Genomic DNA, 18,271 nt, shown 5'->3' on the forward strand with positions numbered 1-18,271 from the left:
CATTATTTTTCTACTATTAAGAATAGAAGATATACTTACTGATGCCACGTAACCGAATCAATCACTTCTCCACCAACCTTCAGGAAACTAGAACAAAAATTCTATTATGCTCTCACTTCCTCATATAGATGTACAGTGTTTACATAGGGGTTTTATTCCCTAGAAATGGCTTGTTATGATGTTAGATTCAGACAAACACAAAAACTACCTAATTCTGACAACAAATTTTTTCATAGGTGCCAACTAGGTGCCAGAATTCTTGGTATTCTAAGCCAATATTTCCTCTTTTAATAAACCATGTAGGCAGGCAGCAAATTGTGTAATAACAGGTGGTCTGTTGGGGATTATCCCCAGATTTTTTGTGTGGGGAAGTGAGAGATATCAGGGATTGAACCCAGGGGCCCTTAAAAACTGAGCCACATCCCCAACCTTTTTTATGTTTTATTTTGAGACAGGATCTCTCTACGTTGCTTAGGGCCTTACTAAGTTGCTGAGGCTGGCTTTGAACTTGTGATCCTCCTGCCTCAGCCTCCTGAGCTGTGGGGATTACAGGCATGTGCCACTACACCTGGCTATTGTTAAGAAAAGTGGTTCTGTATTCTCTGGGTCTTACCTCCTTAGCATTTTAACTGTGTTTCCTCGAGGCTGACCCACATCAGGACCATAGAGTTTTGCATATTTGAAAGTGGAATTTCTAAGAAGTTTGTGCAGCTCAATAAAATCTTCTCCTAACTGTAATCCATCAACGTAAATCCCAGACTTCTTCCAGAAACTGTTAGGTTCTGAAAGACAGCAATAGTCAAACTAATCACCTATCTAGACATTTTTCCTAGCTTTAAAAGCTAGAATTTGCTTTAAAAGCAAAAACACAGCAGCATATAAATGCAACAAACATTTTCCAAATTGCAAAAACTTACAATTCAAAGTGAAGAAAAGAAAAATCACAGTTATAAAAAAAGATTTTTTTTCTATAAAAATAAAATGTTAATTGCATAAATGAAGTATGAGGAGGGTATTGAACAACTTGAAGTTAATAATATTAAACCATTTGGAAAATAGTCTGTATCCAGTATTAAATAAGAAGGAAGAGGAAGAGGAGGAGGAGGAAAATTTGAGGCAGAGAGAAGAGATCAAATGCTTAGCACAATGCCTACCACAGAGCATGTGCTCACTATGTTACATTTCATTTTCCATTTTATAATCAGTTTCATTGGGTAATGCATAGAAAAGTACTATATTTTGAAAAAAAATAGAACTAATCATTAACACTTTAGTTGGAATTTATAAGTTCCTTGCAAAAGAGTGAAGAAGGAGACATTTAGGAGCTTGATATGGGTAATATTTTATGCTGGCAAATTTTAGTCATCTTGAGCAAGTAATGAAAATTGGGACAGGGTTGCTGAGATTAACTGACAAATGGAAAAACAGAGAAAGGAGGGGCGGGGCGAGTGAAAACAAATGGCCTACTTCACAGTTTTGCTGAGTCCAGCCTGCCAAGCATAATAGGTCTAATAGACTCTGAAAATCTCAAGGGAACCTGGAGCTGGGAAGGTTGCTGGCTTTAATAGTTTGCCTCACCTCAAATATAGCATAAACTGGGACTAGTAATGTATTCTGGAATATATATAGTTTCACAAGTTGCAGTGCCCACCCCCATCCCCCATACTGGGAATTGACCACAGTGGTGTACTAACACTGAGCTACTGAGCTACATCTCTTGAACTTTTTATTTTTTATTTTGAGACAGGGTCTCACTAAGTTGCCCAGGCTGGCCTCAAACTTGCAATCCTCCTGCCTCAGCCTCTCAAATAGCTGGAATTATAGACACGCATCATTGTGCCCAGCTCCCAAAAGTTGCATTGTTGAAAACCTGCAAGAATGTGCTAATATTCAAAAGAATGTCATAAATAGGAACAAATAATGCCAAAGGGGAATCTCCTTATTAAAAGTTTCCAGGGTACTCACCATTGCCTAGTTCCCAAGAAATGTTGTAATTCTTGGAAGAGCAGTAGTCCAGGAGCAACTGAGCATTAGAACTATTCCACTGCAAATCTGCTGTTCTTAGTAATGCATTTAGACCAAAGATCAAGTTTAGTCCTGAGCAATTTGCAAAACTATACAGCATATCCACTGAGCTTCCTAAAAGAAAAATATTACGGGTTAATGGTTAGATCAGCAACATAATGAAGAATACCTCCAGATCTGATCTTCATAATGAGTATTATTTGTTATCAAATCAAAGGAATTCCATTACCAATAAATGACTATAATTTTGTCTATGTTACAACAAAATTGGACAGGAAAATTAAAAAAAAAATCTTACTTCATTTGCTTCAGCTGTTGGAAGTCCTTGGAAGATACAAGAAGTTCTGCTCTGGCAGTAAGGTTTTGCTCAAGTGACAGCAGGTGAATTGGGGACACCACAATTTATGGCTCAGTGCTCAATGCTCAGTGTACACAGGCTGGACCATCATCAGTTAGTATAAACCCCATTTTCATAATCTGAACATCTCTACTCAAACTGAATACAAAATATTTGGGTACTTTAATTATATTTAAAACATTTTAAAAATGACCTAGGGCTTTATGGCTATGGTTTCCAAATTATGTGTCAAGATGCCCTAAGGAGTCATAGCAAATCCATGGGTATGCTTCTAAGATGTAGCAAATAAAATTACAGGACACCTAGTTTAGTTTTGAACTTTGATGAGTAATGAACAGTTTTCATTACATGTCCCATGTAATAGATAAAAATAATTCATGCTAAAAAAGAAAAAGAATTATTGTTATTTTTTCAAAATTCAAATCTAACCAGGCTATTCTATTCACAGGGGAACTGCAGAATCTCTAAGCTTACAAGGGGAAAACATCAACATAACAAAACATAATAAAAGTTATTACTATTAGGTTGTTTTGAACTAGCAATTGAATAATCAAAGCTTAGGTATATTGCTGGGCACAGTAATGCATGCACAAAATTCTAACTTCTCAGGAGATTGAGGCAAGAGGTTAACAAGTTCGAAACCAGCCTGGGCAACTTAGATTCTGTCTCAAGAACAAAAAAAAGGGGATTGAGGATATAGTTCAATGGTAGAACATTTGCCTGACATGTGCAAGGGTATTCTCTGTGGCTTAGGTATGCTATTAAAAAATTAGAGTCATAAACGCCATAAGTTTGTGATTTTCTGTACTCTGCTTTTTTTTTTTTTAACCCATTAGCTAGTTTATAAATCACCTTTTGAGAGTGGCAACAATTATGATATGCATAAGTCCTTAGGATTTTCATGTATACTTCAGAGTCATTTGTTATACAGCAATTCACTTTTGAACCCCCTAGTTAAAAAATCTCTTATCTATTTGGCAAATTTATACCCTTTCTCTTTAAAATGGGCACTGTGTTTGTTTTGTTTCTGTCTTTGGCCTGAATCACTTGGATAACCACAACAGTGAAATCCTAGATTTAAAATACTGCTGATAAAGGCTGCTGAGCAGGAACAACTCTGCAAGCTGTGTCACCTTTCTATCACTGTGGAAAACACTTGAGAAAAACACCCTAAAGAAGGAAATGCTTATTTTGGCTCAGATTCAGGGGTTTCAATCTATAGTGAAGCAGAACATTGTGGTAGGTGTGGCAGAGCAAAGGTGCCAGAAGGGAGGGAGAGAGGACAAAGGAAGAGAGGACAGAGAGAGAGAGAGAGAGAGAGAGAGAGTGAGAGGCAGCGGAGGGAGGAGAGGAAGACACCAAGGGCAAGATGCACTCTTCAAAGGTCCACCTTAGTGACCCCAAGTTCAATGAGGCCCTACCTTCTAAAGCTTACACCACCTCTCAGCCCCAACAGCTGGGGCCAAGCCTTCAGCACATGAGACTCTGGGAGGTATTCCAGATCACAGTTATAATAGGTGTTGTGATATTTGCTGTGTTGCCCACTTCCACAGAACTGTGGTGCCAGACATTAGGGTTTGAGACGCTCTCGTGTCCTGTAGCACAATGCTTTACTAGACCTTAGGGTCATAGTTTAAGACAACATGAAACTTGGAATTACTGAACCTACTACAAACCTTCATTCTCATTTTTCTAGGAGGAAACCAAGATTCAAACAAGGTAAATTCTTTGCCCAATGTCAAACAGACTATTTATTATAGAAGGGTGACTCAGATGTCTTACTTACACTTATATTGTGTGGGGCTGGGGATATAGCTCAGTTGGTAGAGTGCTTGCTTCGCATGAACAAGGCTCTGGGTTCAAACTCAGCACCACAGCAAATAAATAAATAAATAAATAAATAAATAAAATCATGTTGTAGAAAGTACCCTGGATCCGTGCTATCATTTGAATCTTAAATGTATCTCAAAGGCTCCTCTGTTAAAGACTTGCTCTCCAGGGTGGTGCTATTAGGAGTTGGGACCAAGTAGAAGGTCTTTAGGTCACTGGGTGCATTCTCTTTATGAAGGGCTAAGGAAAGTATTAAGAGATCTTCCTGGTTCTTGTACCTACCTTGCAAATCTAAAGAATGCAGACTTCTTGATGAGTTTGACTCACTCAGAGGAACTCAGAGACATTCACTTATCTCAAGGCAAACACTCCTTCCCTTCTGGGATCTGGCCAGCCCTTGGGGGGATGAAGTGTCCTTGAGGGGATCACTAGATCATGCAGGCTGTTATAAAGGAGATTTCTTCATTCTAACTTGTATTTAAAAAGCCCCACTTGGAATAAGACTTTAGGCCAACTATTACTATAGTTGGGGCTATGCTCTGGGGTTCTCCAGCTACATGACTTCAAGTGTTGGTGTTTCCCCAATATGATGATATATTTTCTTCTCTTTCTCTCTTACCTTTCATGTTATTGCTAAAATAAATGCTTTATCTTGCATAAAGAGAGTGTCTTTATTAATTATCAGATCTGACCTGCCAAATTCGAGAGCTGCAAACACACATAACACTTTAACATTACACCTTGAAGGGAGCTGTGAGACCCCAGTCTCTTCCTCTTTCTCTTTCTTATTTCCTGGCCATGAGGTAAACAATTTTGCTCTACCACAAATTCCTTGCCATTGCCATAGGCACCCCCACCAGAAACCTGAAAGCAATGTGTCCACCTAATCAGGGACTGGAACCCTGAGTCAAAATAAAGCTTTCCTCTTTATAAGTTAGTTTTCTCAGGTATTTTTTACAGGAATTGCAAGACCTAAGACCCAGGTCCAGCTCTCCCACCTATCGACTACAGCATGATTGGGGCAATATCTTTATCCTACAGAACCTCTTGCTGTGGATTGACAGTCCTGGAACAAGCATCATCTCATGCCTGCCAGATAAAACCAAGTTTGAAGAAATACATGTGAAAATTGTTCTTAAATCATAAAATATCCTTACAGGTATGAAGTACACTATTGCCTAGCCTCCAAAGATTATGGCATTTCAAAAAGCCTGAACTTCTTGCATTTTAGATAATTTATCCAACTCCTACTCTATCCTCTCACATTTCTTCATTCTTCTAAATGAACTTGGAATTTACGTGGTGTGAAATTCTATTATACATCTCCCTATAACATAATGAACAGTTACATATTCTAAAACAAAGTCTATATTGCTGGGTTCAAATTCATTCTTCAAATAAAAAGGAAAAAGAAAAAACACCCAGCTCACTTTCTCCCCCAAATAGAAAATACAGTAAGAAAACTCACAACTAATTATCCTATTATCAATTATTTTCTAAACTCTTATCTCTTACTCTATGGGAGAGTGGAAAAATCCCTGGGATGAAGATAACCTAAAAGACACTTTAAAAAAAATATAACTGACTCTTTCCCTTGCAGTGTACCATGTAAATTCACAGGAAGGTGTCTAACATCCAGCATGGGAGGGGGCATTGGGGTGGAGGAGTGGAGTGATGAGGAAGAGAGGTGGAGAAAAAGGAAAGCAATGCATGAGATCATAAGTATGATGAGTGTAATAATTTTTTCTGTAGTCACACCTAGAATTACATCTGTAATGCTGCTGCTTTTTCCTGCCCAAACAGGTTTACAGTATGAGTCTATATTATATCATAATGTTTTCAACATCTTCTACTTAAATAGAACACACAATCTGAGACCACCTGTGTTAGAAAACTTACCTGTATCTTCTAGGGCATCTATCTTAGGATGCAGGCCACTAACCAAACAATTAACACACCCTTGCCACAACAGACTGGCACTATCCCTTCCATTGCATGATGTCCCTCAAACCACTAACTATTCCCAATCCAAGCCATGGGTCCAGAACAATGTTTGGAAACACTTATTGGCTTCTAAGATATTTGTCATTATAATGAGTAGCTGCCCAGATTAAACATGGTAGGTTTCTATCTATGTTTCCATGACATGAAGACTAAAATTGAAAATTTCAAAAAGAGGTCAAATATTTCTCAATGCAAATGGAATATCTGTATTGGTTATACATTTTAGTATTGCCAGCATGATGGCTGGAGTTATGCTAACCCAGTTGCATGGTTAGCAAAGGAAGTATATTCAGTTGCTGTAGGAACTATAAAGGTCCAAGTACCAAGGCAGGTAAAGATGTTAGATACCTAACACCTTGATAAGAACAAGATCATGGGAATGAAGGAAGCTTTTTTAGTAAAATGTTTAATATGACTCCCCTGCAATTGGGAATCCAAATTACCTAATACCATGGGATCTTCTCCTAGCAGGCCTATATCATGATTTATTACAAATGATACCTTACCAGGAGGATTGCAAGTTCAAGACCAGCCTTAGTGAGACCCTGACTTAAAGTAAAAAATAAAAAGGGCTGGGAATGAATCTCAATAGTCAAGTGCCTCTGGGTTCAATCCTCAGTATCCCCCCTAAACAAACAAACAACAACAAAAAAAGAGAACTTACTACTGTAGATTTCTGGTAGTTTATTATTCCTTTAATAGTACCTGAGATAGCTCTGCATTGTGTTGAATTCAACAACAAATCATGCTTATTAAAATTTCAGAGTAGTTTCCTCTCCTCTTAAGAACACACAAAAATGTTTAGAGAACACTAGCTATTAGCACATAAGCTATTTTCTGAGATGTGTGTGTGTGTGTGTGTGTGTGTGTGTGATGTGTGTATTTAAATGTAGTACACAGTAAATCTGACAAACATAAATAATCTATTTTAAGTAAGGTACAGGCATACCTTGAAGATATTGAGCATTTGGTTCTGGATTATTGCAATAAAACAAATATCACAATAATGTGAGTCACACACATTTTTGGTGTCTCCCAGTACATATAGAAGTTATGTGTATGCTATGCTGTAGTCTATTAAGTGTGCAATAGCATTAAAATGTGCATACTTTAATTAAAAATGCTTTATTTTGGGGCTGGAGTTGTAGCTCAGTAGTAGAGCGCTTACCTAGCACATGTGAGGCACTGGGTTCCATCCTCAGCACCACATTAAAAAAAAAAGCATAAAATAGAGGTATGATGTTCATCTACAACTAAAAATATTCTAAAAAATACTTTATTGTTAAAAATGCTAATGACCATCTGAGCCGACAGCAAGTCCTTTTTGCAGGTGGAGGATTTACATTGATGTTGATGGCTGCTAAATGGTCAGGGCGGTGGTTGCTGAAAGCTGGGGTGGTTGTGACAATTCCTTAAACTAAAACAAAAATGAAGGCTACCACATCGATTAACTCTTCTTTACATAAAAAATTTATCTGAGACACACAATGTTGTTTGATAGCATTTTACCTAGGGAGGACCCTCTTTCAGGACTGAAGTCAATCCTCTCTCACCCTGCTGTTTTCATGTGTGTTTTACTAGAAGTTAAACCCAGGAGCTCTCAACCACAGAGCTACATTCCTGTACCTTTTTATATTTTTATTTTTGAGAAAGGTTCTCAATTAATTGCTGAGGCTGTTCTTGAACTTATGATCCTCCTGCCTCAGCCTCCCAAATTGCTGGAGTTACCAGTATGTGCCACCAGCGACCCTACCTGGCTCCTGCTGCCTTTTAAATCAAGTTAATGTAATATTCTAAATCCTTTGTTCAACACAATGTTAACAACATCATCTTTAGTAAGATTAAGATTCCATCTTAAGAAATCACTTTCTTTTGCTCATAAGAAATAATTCTTTATTTGTTGAAGTTTTATTATGAGATCACAGAAATCACATCACATTTCCTGACTCTACTTCTAATTCTTTTCACCACATTGGCAGTTACTTCCTCCACTGAAATCTTGAACCCCTCAAAGTCATCCATGAAGTTTGAAATAGCTTCTTTCAAACTCCTATTATGTTGCTATTTTGACTTCCTTCCATGAATCATGAATATTCTTAATGGTATCTTGAATGGATGTTATATTAGCAGGGATGAAAACATTAATCTCATTATGTATACATCCACATCACAGCTCTTGACCAGGTGAAGTCTGTCACATCAATTGATTCTTTCTTGCATGAAAAATTTATTTGAGACACACAATGTTGTTTGATAGCACTATGAGTGACCAGGTGCATTGTCAATGAGCCATAATATTTTAGGAGAAATCTCTTCTTCTTCTTTTTTTTTTTTTTGGCTCTGGGGATTGAACCCATAGGTGCTATACTACTGAGATACATCCCCAGCCCTTCTTTATGTTTTATTTTAAGACAGAGTCTTGCAAAGTTGCCTAGGCTTGCCTTGAACATGTGATTCTCCTGCCTAAGCCCCCCAAATAGCTGGGATTACAAGTGTGCACTATCACACTCAGTAAGACAAATCTTTTTTTCTTGAGCAATAGGTCAAGCAATAGCGCTTATGTTGAGCTATTTCACTTATAGAGCATAAGCAAGATAGATTTAGTATAATTCTTCAGGGGCCTAGGATTTTGTGAAATAGTGAATGAGCCTTGGCTTCACCTTAAAGTCACTTTTTGTATCACCCTCTTTCAAGAGAGCCACGCTTCTTTGAAGTTTTGAAGCCAAGCATTGACTTTTCCTTTCTAGCTATGAAAGTCCTAGATGAGTATTTTCTTTAAGTATAGGGGGCTCTTTTGTCTACAATGAAAACCTGAGGTTTAGCAAAGCCACCTTCATCAATGACCTTAGGCAGATATTCTGGATAACTTGCTGCAGCTTCTATCAGCATTTACTGATCATTGTGCACTTTAATGCTATGGAGATGCTTCTTTCCTTGAACCTCATGAATTAATTTCTGCTAGATTCAAAATTTTTTTTGTCTGCAGCTCCCTCAGTCCTCTCAGCCTTCACAAAACTGAAGAGAGTTCAGGCTGGATTAGGCTTTGGCACAAGGGACTGTTATGGCTGGTTTGATCTACCCACCCTGCTAAACTATCCGTTTCTTCATATCAGCAATAAAGGTGTTTTGCTTTCTTATCATTTGTGTGTGCACTGGAATAGAACTTTCAATTTCCAACAGTAAGTTTTCCATTGCATTCAGAATTTGGCTGCTTTCAGCCTAGCTCAGCTTTGACCTTTCTCACTAAGCTTGATCATTTCTAGTTTTTGGTTTAAAGTAGGAGATGCCTGGCTTTATTTTCACTTGAACATTTAGAGGATTCTGTAAAGTTATTAATTGGCCTAATTTAAACATAGTTGTGTTTCAGGGAATAGGGAGGCCTGAGCTGAGGGAGAGAGATGGGGGAACAGCAAGTCAGCAGAGCAGTCAAAACATACACAACACTTATCAATTAACTTTGCTATCTTAAATGGGTATGGTTTATGGCACTCTAAAACAATTAAAATACTAACATCACTGATCACAGATGACCATAGCAAGAATAATAAAACTTTAAAATATTTCAAGTTTACCAAAATGTGACACAGAGATATTAAATCAGCATGTGCTATTGAAAAAATGATGCCAATAGACTTGCTTGATGCAGGATTGTCACAAACCTTCACTTTTTTTTTTTTAAAGTTGACATTTGTGGAGGGCAATAAAATATGATACGACTTTAAGAAACGTTAACTAACCAAATAAAGTTATATATTTTTAAAAGCCAAAAGAAGACAGTTTTAGAGTATCTGAGCACATGATTATCTTAATTGAGATTTAGAGTGACATCAGAAAACATCAATTTCAGATAAAAATACATTGCATAGTTAAAGATAGCTTGTTTCATTTGCTTTAAAGTCCTGTGTGGTAATGATGTCCTCTTTTGAAGACTAAAAAAAGTATTTCAATGAATGGAAATAAATTCCTGCTTAGATGAGAAAGTAGCTTAGTGGCTAACACCGGTACAAGCCAGGATTGCCTGCCTAATGATGTATATCATCTCTTCCCATGGACTGAATCTCCCTTATCTGAAATGCCTGGGACCAAGTGTTTCAAATTTTAAAGTTTTCTGGATTTTGGAATATTCACATAGGCTTTACCAGTTGAGAATGCTTAATCTTATTGATACTCAAAAAATTTTGGATTTTGGAGAAGTTTGAAGTCTGATTAGAGATTATCAACCTATAGGAGTTACTTCTGGCAAGGGAAACAGATGAACAAGTTGTGAATGATTTTCACATTTTACATGAGGAATATATCCATGTCATCCTGTCTCCTTAGTTCTTTTTTTGGGGGGTGGGGGTAAGGGGACTGAGACTGGCTTTGAACTTGTGATCCTCCTGCCTCAGACTCCCAAGCCACTGGGATTACATGAGTGTGCACTGTGCCTGTCTCCCTAGTTCTTGAGAGCAGTAAAAGTCATTCATTATTAGTTCATGAATCTTTGGCTAGTAGGCAAAGTCAGATAAAAAAGAAAAAGCCAGAAATAAAGTTTTGGGTTCAAGATTTCCCATTAACTCTTCCTTTTTCTTTTTGGTGCTGGTTATTGAAACTGGGGCCTTATACACGTTAAGTGTGTGCTTTACCACTGAACTACACTCCCAGCCCCAGCCCCTCCCATGAACTCTTGATAGCATTTAAATATTGTATAGCTTTCACAACTGTTGTGGGGCTTACTAGACTCAAACCCAAATTTAACCTAACCAAATACTTTTGTGGCCAGTACACCTGCCGGGAGACTTTTGTTCCTTACTTGAGTAGGTGCTGCTCTTGAACTTTTTCTGATATTGTTCTCTGAGTAGCAGCTGCTCCTGGAAGGGCCATTCCAACTGTAACCTTTTCTCCACATCAGAAAGGAGCAATCCAGATTTGCAAATATCTGTGGGTGGAAAAGAGAATTAGAGAATGTGTGTTTGTTGTAATAAGGTTGAAATCCTACACACGTTTAGTTAGCTATTACATGACTAGAGCAGCATAATTAAGTTTCAGGTTATTGGGTAAGAGATCAGAGAACAATATGTGCCAAATTTGCCAGCTTACCACCCACCACAAAAAAAAAAAAAAAAAAAAAAAAAACAACTCTAAGAAGAATGTTCCTAAGAAACACTGGACATACTGGACATACACTGATTATAGAACACTGGATATGGCTTCAAGTTATTTAAATAATTCAAAAGGTAGCTCAGAAGTGTGAGATTACCAGGGGACCCTAACAGAAAACCTAGTTCAGTTCTGTTAAGGTTCACTTTAAAATATATAGTAGACATTTATTATATACGGCCTCTGTCTACTTCATAGTGATTTCTTCTTGCTATAATGAAGACAGGCCTGGCCAGGTGCAGTGGCTCATGCCTGTAATCCCAGCAGCTCAGGAGGCTGAGGCAGGAGGATCAGGAGTTCAAAGCCAGCCTCAGAAAAATCGACATGCTAGGCAACTCAGTAAATCCTGTCTCTAAATAAAATACAAAATACAGCTGGAGATGTGGCTCAGTGGTTGAGTGCCCCTGAATCCAATCTCTGGTACCCACCCAGCCCCCCACCAAAAAATGAAGATAGAGATTATTGACTTTTCCCCCCTCTACATTTGATACCATCCAAGCTTCTGGGACCACAACCCACGTACTTGGAAAACCTTGCTACTAGGCGGGGGACCCTGTGTTTCTTTATCACAAGGCAGCAGGGCCTCTGGGTGCTTGCTGCCAGGGTGTTTGACTGGCCAACCACTTCCTTTCTGGGAACCTGCACATTGTGACTTGCTGGCAACTGGGCCTCCTCTATCCCTGCACTCATAAAGGATGTTTCAGAGGAACTGGGATAATCCCAGTGACAATCCTCCCCCCAAGATAAAAAAAACAAACAAACAAACAAAAAAACTGGTGACAAAAGGACATTTTCCTGCCTAAAAAGGTTTAGAGCTTTTGAAGGCATGTGACTGCTGGAAAGGGCCAAATCCAAACGATTCCAAAACACATTATTCAAAGAGAACCCCCTGCCTTTCTTCTATTTTTTCTAATTACCACTCACTTAATTTTGGTTCAATGTTCGATTAAAAGTTCTAACTACTTCCTAGCTGAAGAAAATAAACAAAAAGAAAATATGTATTACATAAAATAATTAAATATTACTCACTAATATCGGTAATAAATATACATTATCATAATTTGTTGATGTATATGATATATTTATCAATTGCTCAGATAGTGATTTAACTTCCATTTGACATCTAGTGGCACTTCTGAAAGACCCAGGGCAATCCTCAACACTCCATTGGGCAGGTTTCTCAGGTGAAGCCACACACTTCTTTTTTTTAACTTATTTATTTATTTTAATCAGGTATATATGACAGCAGAATGCATTTTGATTCATTGTACACAATTGCAGTACAACTTTACATTTCTATGGTTGTAAATGATGTAGCATTGCACCGTATGTACAGTAACCACACACTTCTAATATCAGAATCACTTAACTAGTTCGCTAAACTCAGACTCTAAGGCTAGAGCCCAGAGATCCAAATATTCAGATTCATAGCAAGTGATATGAACAGCCAATAATGGTTGAGAACCATTGCCCAGGAAATCAAGTTTTTTGAAACCCATTTGTAGAAGCAGAGTGTATCTCTATGTCCCTTGTTAGATCTTCCTTCCACATTCTATTTCCAGAATAAATGTGCCAAATTTAAAAAAATCTATTGCTGTGTGGATATATTCAGCTGGAAATATCCTTTTCAGTTTGTCACCTTTTTGCCCATGTGCTCCCTCCAAGCAGCCCTGTCCTTTGGCTACAACCACTGTCCTATTAATAGCACAACTCCCTCTCAGTTATGCTCAGCACACCTTGTCTGTAAGGTTCCACAGTCACGAAAAGATCAGATGAGGAAACCTGTCCATAGCTTGCTCCTGTCATTTAGGCACCTCCACAGATCAGTTGGGGTCCTTAATCTCTTGTGAATTTATAATACGTGAGCAATAACACTTTTCTCCCAGTATTCTCGTGACAGACACAAGTTAATTAAAATATAGAATCTTTAAAAAGTTTCACCCTGGTTGACTTGAGATTGCCAGTAACTTCTTTCTTCAAAGGTTGGTTCCTTCTTGGGATCAAAAATTAGGAAGTCTGTCTTGGTGCCACCAAATCTCAAGTATGCAGGAGACAAACCTCTGGCCAAAGTACGAAGCTTTGGAGAACTGTTATGAAGACAAGCAAGAAAGTATAATTATTTTTTCCAAGAAAACCTAGTCAAATGTTTTTACTTCATTTCCTTTTGAAAGACTTATTTCCTGACTTCTAACTTGGTAACTTGCTTCAGGGATAGAGAGCAGTGGATACAGTTAGGACATATTTATACATAGAAATTATAAGTTTAGTTATTAATTCAATGTTGAGGAGGAGGCAAGAGTTTATCTTGGGAAATGAGTTGGAAGATGGTAATATCATTTGTTGAGATAAAGAATTGGTAATAGATTGGTGATAAGGATGAAGGAGAAAACAGAGAGAAGGTTTAGTTTTGTAGAATTTGAGATGATGAAGTAACACCAAAAACCTTATTTCCATCTAGCCCTTGACCAAGTGTGTCTGGAATTCAAGCGACACATCTAGGCTAGGGATATAGATTGGTGAGTATAAAGATCAGTGACTAGTAACCCCTAGTGCACAGGTCCCAAGACATGGCCTTAAAACCAATGTGAGGAACCTCCTCTGAGAGAGTCACTCAAGACTGACACCATTACTGCCTTTAGCTAGGCATTGACTCTAGCTCTTGGTATTGTGATTATTTGGTGATAGAAAAACTCATTTAGATTCATGTAGGTAATATCTGTAAGCAATTGAGATTTGACAAGAGATTGGTCCTCTTTGGGAAATGGAAGGAAAAACTAGCATCTGGGAAAGGAGCCCAGGCATTGAAAGATAGTCTGGGTCAGATACCTAAATGCCAGAGCTGGTGCACAAAGGTTCGAACTATAACACCTTGGGGAGCTCTTCACTACATCACCCTGCCTTATTTCCTTCACAGCATTCACCACTCTCTCAAATCAGCCTCATATAGTTCCTTGGTTTCCCATCTAGCCCAGCCTCACTTCTGATGCAAGTTCCCTGACAGCAGGGGACCTTGTTTGTCTGGTTTATCAGACTCTCTCCAGTACTTAGACAAATGTCTGGCACACAGCTGCTACTTAATAAATATGTGGTAAGTGAAAGAACAAGGGAGACTAGTCTGACGAAAGAGGAAGGAGGCCAAACAAAGATTATATTCTGAACAAAATGAAATCAAAACCCAATGCTTTGGCTGTTGCTACATAAAGGGAATCACATGTTTCAAAGTTTTGGTATTAAGTCTCCTTTGCACTGGAATATTTCCATGTTTTGAGAATACAATATTGATGCCTTCTGACAAAAAACATATGTAATACAGCTGCAGAACTTTTCCATAAAAACAAAATTGATCAAAGGTACAGTATTTCAATCATATGTAGAAAAAAGGAAAGGGAAAAATAGCTACTACTACAATGATATGGAAATAATGAAAGAATATATAAAAGCAGCTGCAGCTATTTCGTTTCCAGAGCAGTTTGTTAGGGGAAAACCCAAGAGTCTGCAGTTGTTTTTATTTTAGCTTTTGTGCAAATATAAGTTATATATCTTTGACACAAAGAGCAGAGATGGTTTATTAATATGCACCAAACATTAAGCAATATTTTTCCATTTCCAGATTTAGGGGCCACACTGTAGATTCCAAAGAGAGAAAATATAGTTGGAACAAGTCAGATTTGGGAGTTTTATCAGGAAGAACAATGGCATAGGATTTGAGATTACTATCACAAGAGGAGTTTGGGTGATAAATCAAGAAGGACTATGCCAGGTGCTGTGGTGCATGCCTGTAATTCCAGAGACTGGGGAGGCTGAAGCAGGAGCCAGTTACTTAGTGAGGCCCTAAGCAACTTAGTGAGAACCTGCCTCAAATAAAAAACAAACCAAAAAAAGGGCTGGGGATGTGATTCAGTGGTTAAGGCCCTGGGTTCTGTCCCTGGTACACACACACACACACACACAAAAAAAAAAAAAAAAAAAAAAGTAAAAAAGAAGCCCAAATCAGGGGCCGGGATTGTGGTTCAGCAGTAGAATGCTCGCCTTGCATGTGCAAGACCCTGGGTTCGATCTTCAGCACCACATAAAAATAAATAAATAAAATAAAGGTATTGTGTCCAACTACAACTAAAAAAAAAAAATAAATATTTAAAAAAGAAGCCCAAATCAAATATGGAAGAAGTAGAGAGAGGAGTAAATTGTTCAGTGGAGGTACTTAAAAAAAAAAAAAAAGAAAGAAAGAAAAAAAATTATGATGGGAACTTATTTACTTTTACCATAGAATAAAGGGGCTGAGAGGATATGGAGCTGAGAAATCTGAATTTAAGTTTCTGGATGTTGGAAGATCACTAGTGATGAAGAGCATTGAGAATTTACTAGATGAAGTGGTGTGAAGCAGTGTGTGCTGCCAGGCCAGCTCTCAGGAAAGTGCCCTGATTTTCACTGTTTGCAATTTCCACCATGATGTTTATACCACAGTGATGTAAAAATCCCCACCATCTCAAAACAGCAGTATGATGTCACTGAATGCAGAGTTGAGAAGAAATGAACTCATTTTGTGAGCTGGTGCAAGCTGCTTACCACACTGAATGAAGAGTAGCAAATAACGTGTAGGGTGAAGAAATCGAGGGAGAAGTGTATTCAGATGGATTTAAAGGCATCCAAGATGATGACAGGACTTGATGTTAGAGAGGAAGCTGGGAGATCAGTGCCAGTCTTTAATCAATAAGGAGAAATAAGAGGGGAGCAGAGTGTTATGACAAGGAGCATTGCATGAGAACCTCACACTGGTGTCATGACAATCATCTCTAATATGTGTCAGCTTAGTCCAAGCTGAGTGTTTTAAGCATGTTGCATAGATTTTTTTTCACTTAGTCTCAAAATAACCCAATGAGGTGGGTGTCATTATTATCCTTATTTTGTAGATATAAAACCTGAACAAAAGGAAATGAAGTTAACTTGTCCAAGGGAGTAAGTCAAAAGGAATTTGAACTACAGCAGTCTGCATTCAAACGAGTGGGCTGTTATCTAGAAGCTGTGTGGGGGAACAGGAAAAGGACTGGAGAGTGGAAGAACGTGCAACCTGAATTCTAAAGGGTTACAGGGGAAGAGAATGTCTTCAGGGAAGTGCCATGTTTTTAGTTGGTCAAGGGGGTGGAGGGAATATTCTGAGGACAGAAAGGGGTCACTGTGCAAAGGAACACAGTGGAAAGGTTCAGGAGGGAGGGGAACACTAAGAGCTCACTCAGGGGGACAGAGCTTCTCAGGGATCAGAACTGTCATTGTTCTTAGCTCTGTCTCTTTTTCCATAGTCATTTCCACCAGCAATTGGCACATGGAGGATCTGTGGCTCTTTATACATCAGTTATAAAAACGTGCATTTCACGGTGATAAGTATTTTTCCAAATATGAAAAAGCAACTTTGTTAATGATGGGGGAATCTAATTGTTTTTATTTTGATTCATTTTTTTGATACCAGCGATTAAATCTGGGAGTGCTTAACCACTGAGCCACATCCCCAGCCCTTTTTTAAAATATTTTGTTTAGAAACAGGGTCTCACTGAGTTGCTTAGTGCCTTGCTAAGGTGCTGAGGGTGGCTTTGAACTCAGAATCCTCCTGTCTCAGCCTCTGGAGCCACTGGAATTACAGGTGTGGACAACCATGCCCGGCAGAAATCTAATTGTTGAAAGTTATTATTAATGAATATTTATTAAACTGGCAAAAAACAAAAAAGATGAACTTTGCTGAAGAAAAATAACAGATTACTATGACAAGCAAGCACACCTGCAATGTTAATATTATTCCTATTCAACAGCACTTTTGCTTTGTAATATTTATGATTTTTTATGAAGCACAGTACTCAGCTATGTATTGTTTTATCTTGCATGAGGGAATTATGCTTTTGCATGTGTCTTGTCTCAAATGTAAGCACTCTCTAATACAGTAGCCACTTTACATATGTTAGCAGTCTAAATTGAGAAGTGCTGAAAGCATATAAAATGTAGATTTTGGAGATGTGGTTTGAGAAAAGAAATGTCAAATACCTCATTAATGATTTTATATCAATTACAGTTATGATGTTAAAAATAATCAAATCAATAACATAATTATTAAAATTAATTTCACCTGTTTCTTTTTACTTCATTTATTTTTGTCTTTTCCTTTTTTTTTTTTTTTTTTTTTTTGGAACTGGGGAATCAAACCCAAGGCATTTCATATGCGAGGCAAGTGTTTTACATCGCAGCTACATCCCAGACCTCTTCTTACTTTTTAAAATATGACTACTAGAAAATTTAAAATTCCATAAATGCCTTGCAACACAAAGCTCACATTAGATTTCTATTCCACATACTATTTCTAGGGCCAGGTCCTTTTTGGAGTTCTGTGCCAAGTCAGGCTGAGGAAATATTCTGGTTTGTTGATTAATTGCCTCTGGGAGGAGAAATTACAACTTCTGTTTTTCAATTCTAAATTGTTTCTATCATTAGATTTTTGGTTTTATGTATTAGAACACAGATGAACCTGTTTGCCATCGTGGGAAGCCAGAACTGCAACATCTGATGAAATTTACTTAGTTCTGCTTTCCAGGACCTTAGAGATTTTTCAGTCCTGATTCCCCAGCATCTTTGTGTCAGTGCTTCTTTTCCGTCTCTCAATTTGTTTTTGGACAATCTTTTTCTAACATGTTCTGTCCCATTTCCTTTAAAAAATAAAAATTGCTTTGCTTTCTTTTTACTTTTCTTTCTTTACTGTTGTCTCTGTGATCAAAGTCTACTTTCAAACTCCGATTTCTTTTGCTATCTAGCTGATCATGGCCAAATTATTTAATCTCCCCGAATCAGAAATTCTTCACTCTTAAAATGGGAATGATAATCGTACTCATCTCATAGTGCTGCAGCAAAGACTAAATGAATTCAGATTAGGAAGGG

At 37.8% G+C, this 18,271-nt stretch overlaps 1 protein-coding gene across 3 annotated transcripts in view; it reads right to left on the bottom strand.

Moving 5' to 3' along the window:
* Hpse (heparanase) overlaps window positions 1-18,271 on the bottom strand; it is a 34,301-nt gene that overhangs the window by 13,734 nt on the left and 2,296 nt on the right. For 2 of the 3 annotated variants that reach the window (XM_076864492.2, XM_076864491.2), the window contains exons 2-6: window positions 13,298-13,443; window positions 11,010-11,135; window positions 1,966-2,139; window positions 614-782; window positions 40-87 (exon numbers count right to left, since the gene is read on the bottom strand). In XM_076864492.2, the coding sequence (XP_076720607.1) occupies window positions 40-87; window positions 614-782; window positions 1,966-2,139; window positions 11,010-11,135; window positions 13,298-13,443 (663 nt within the window). The remainder of the gene's footprint in view (window positions 1-39; window positions 88-613; window positions 783-1,965; window positions 2,140-11,009; window positions 11,136-13,297; window positions 13,444-18,271) is intronic. The other variant, XM_076864490.2, reaches the window with a different exon arrangement.

Source organism: Callospermophilus lateralis, chromosome 8 (genome assembly GCF_048772815.1).
Source record: "Callospermophilus lateralis isolate mCalLat2 chromosome 8, mCalLat2.hap1, whole genome shotgun sequence".
NCBI lineage: Eukaryota > Metazoa > Chordata > Mammalia > Rodentia > Sciuridae > Callospermophilus > Callospermophilus lateralis.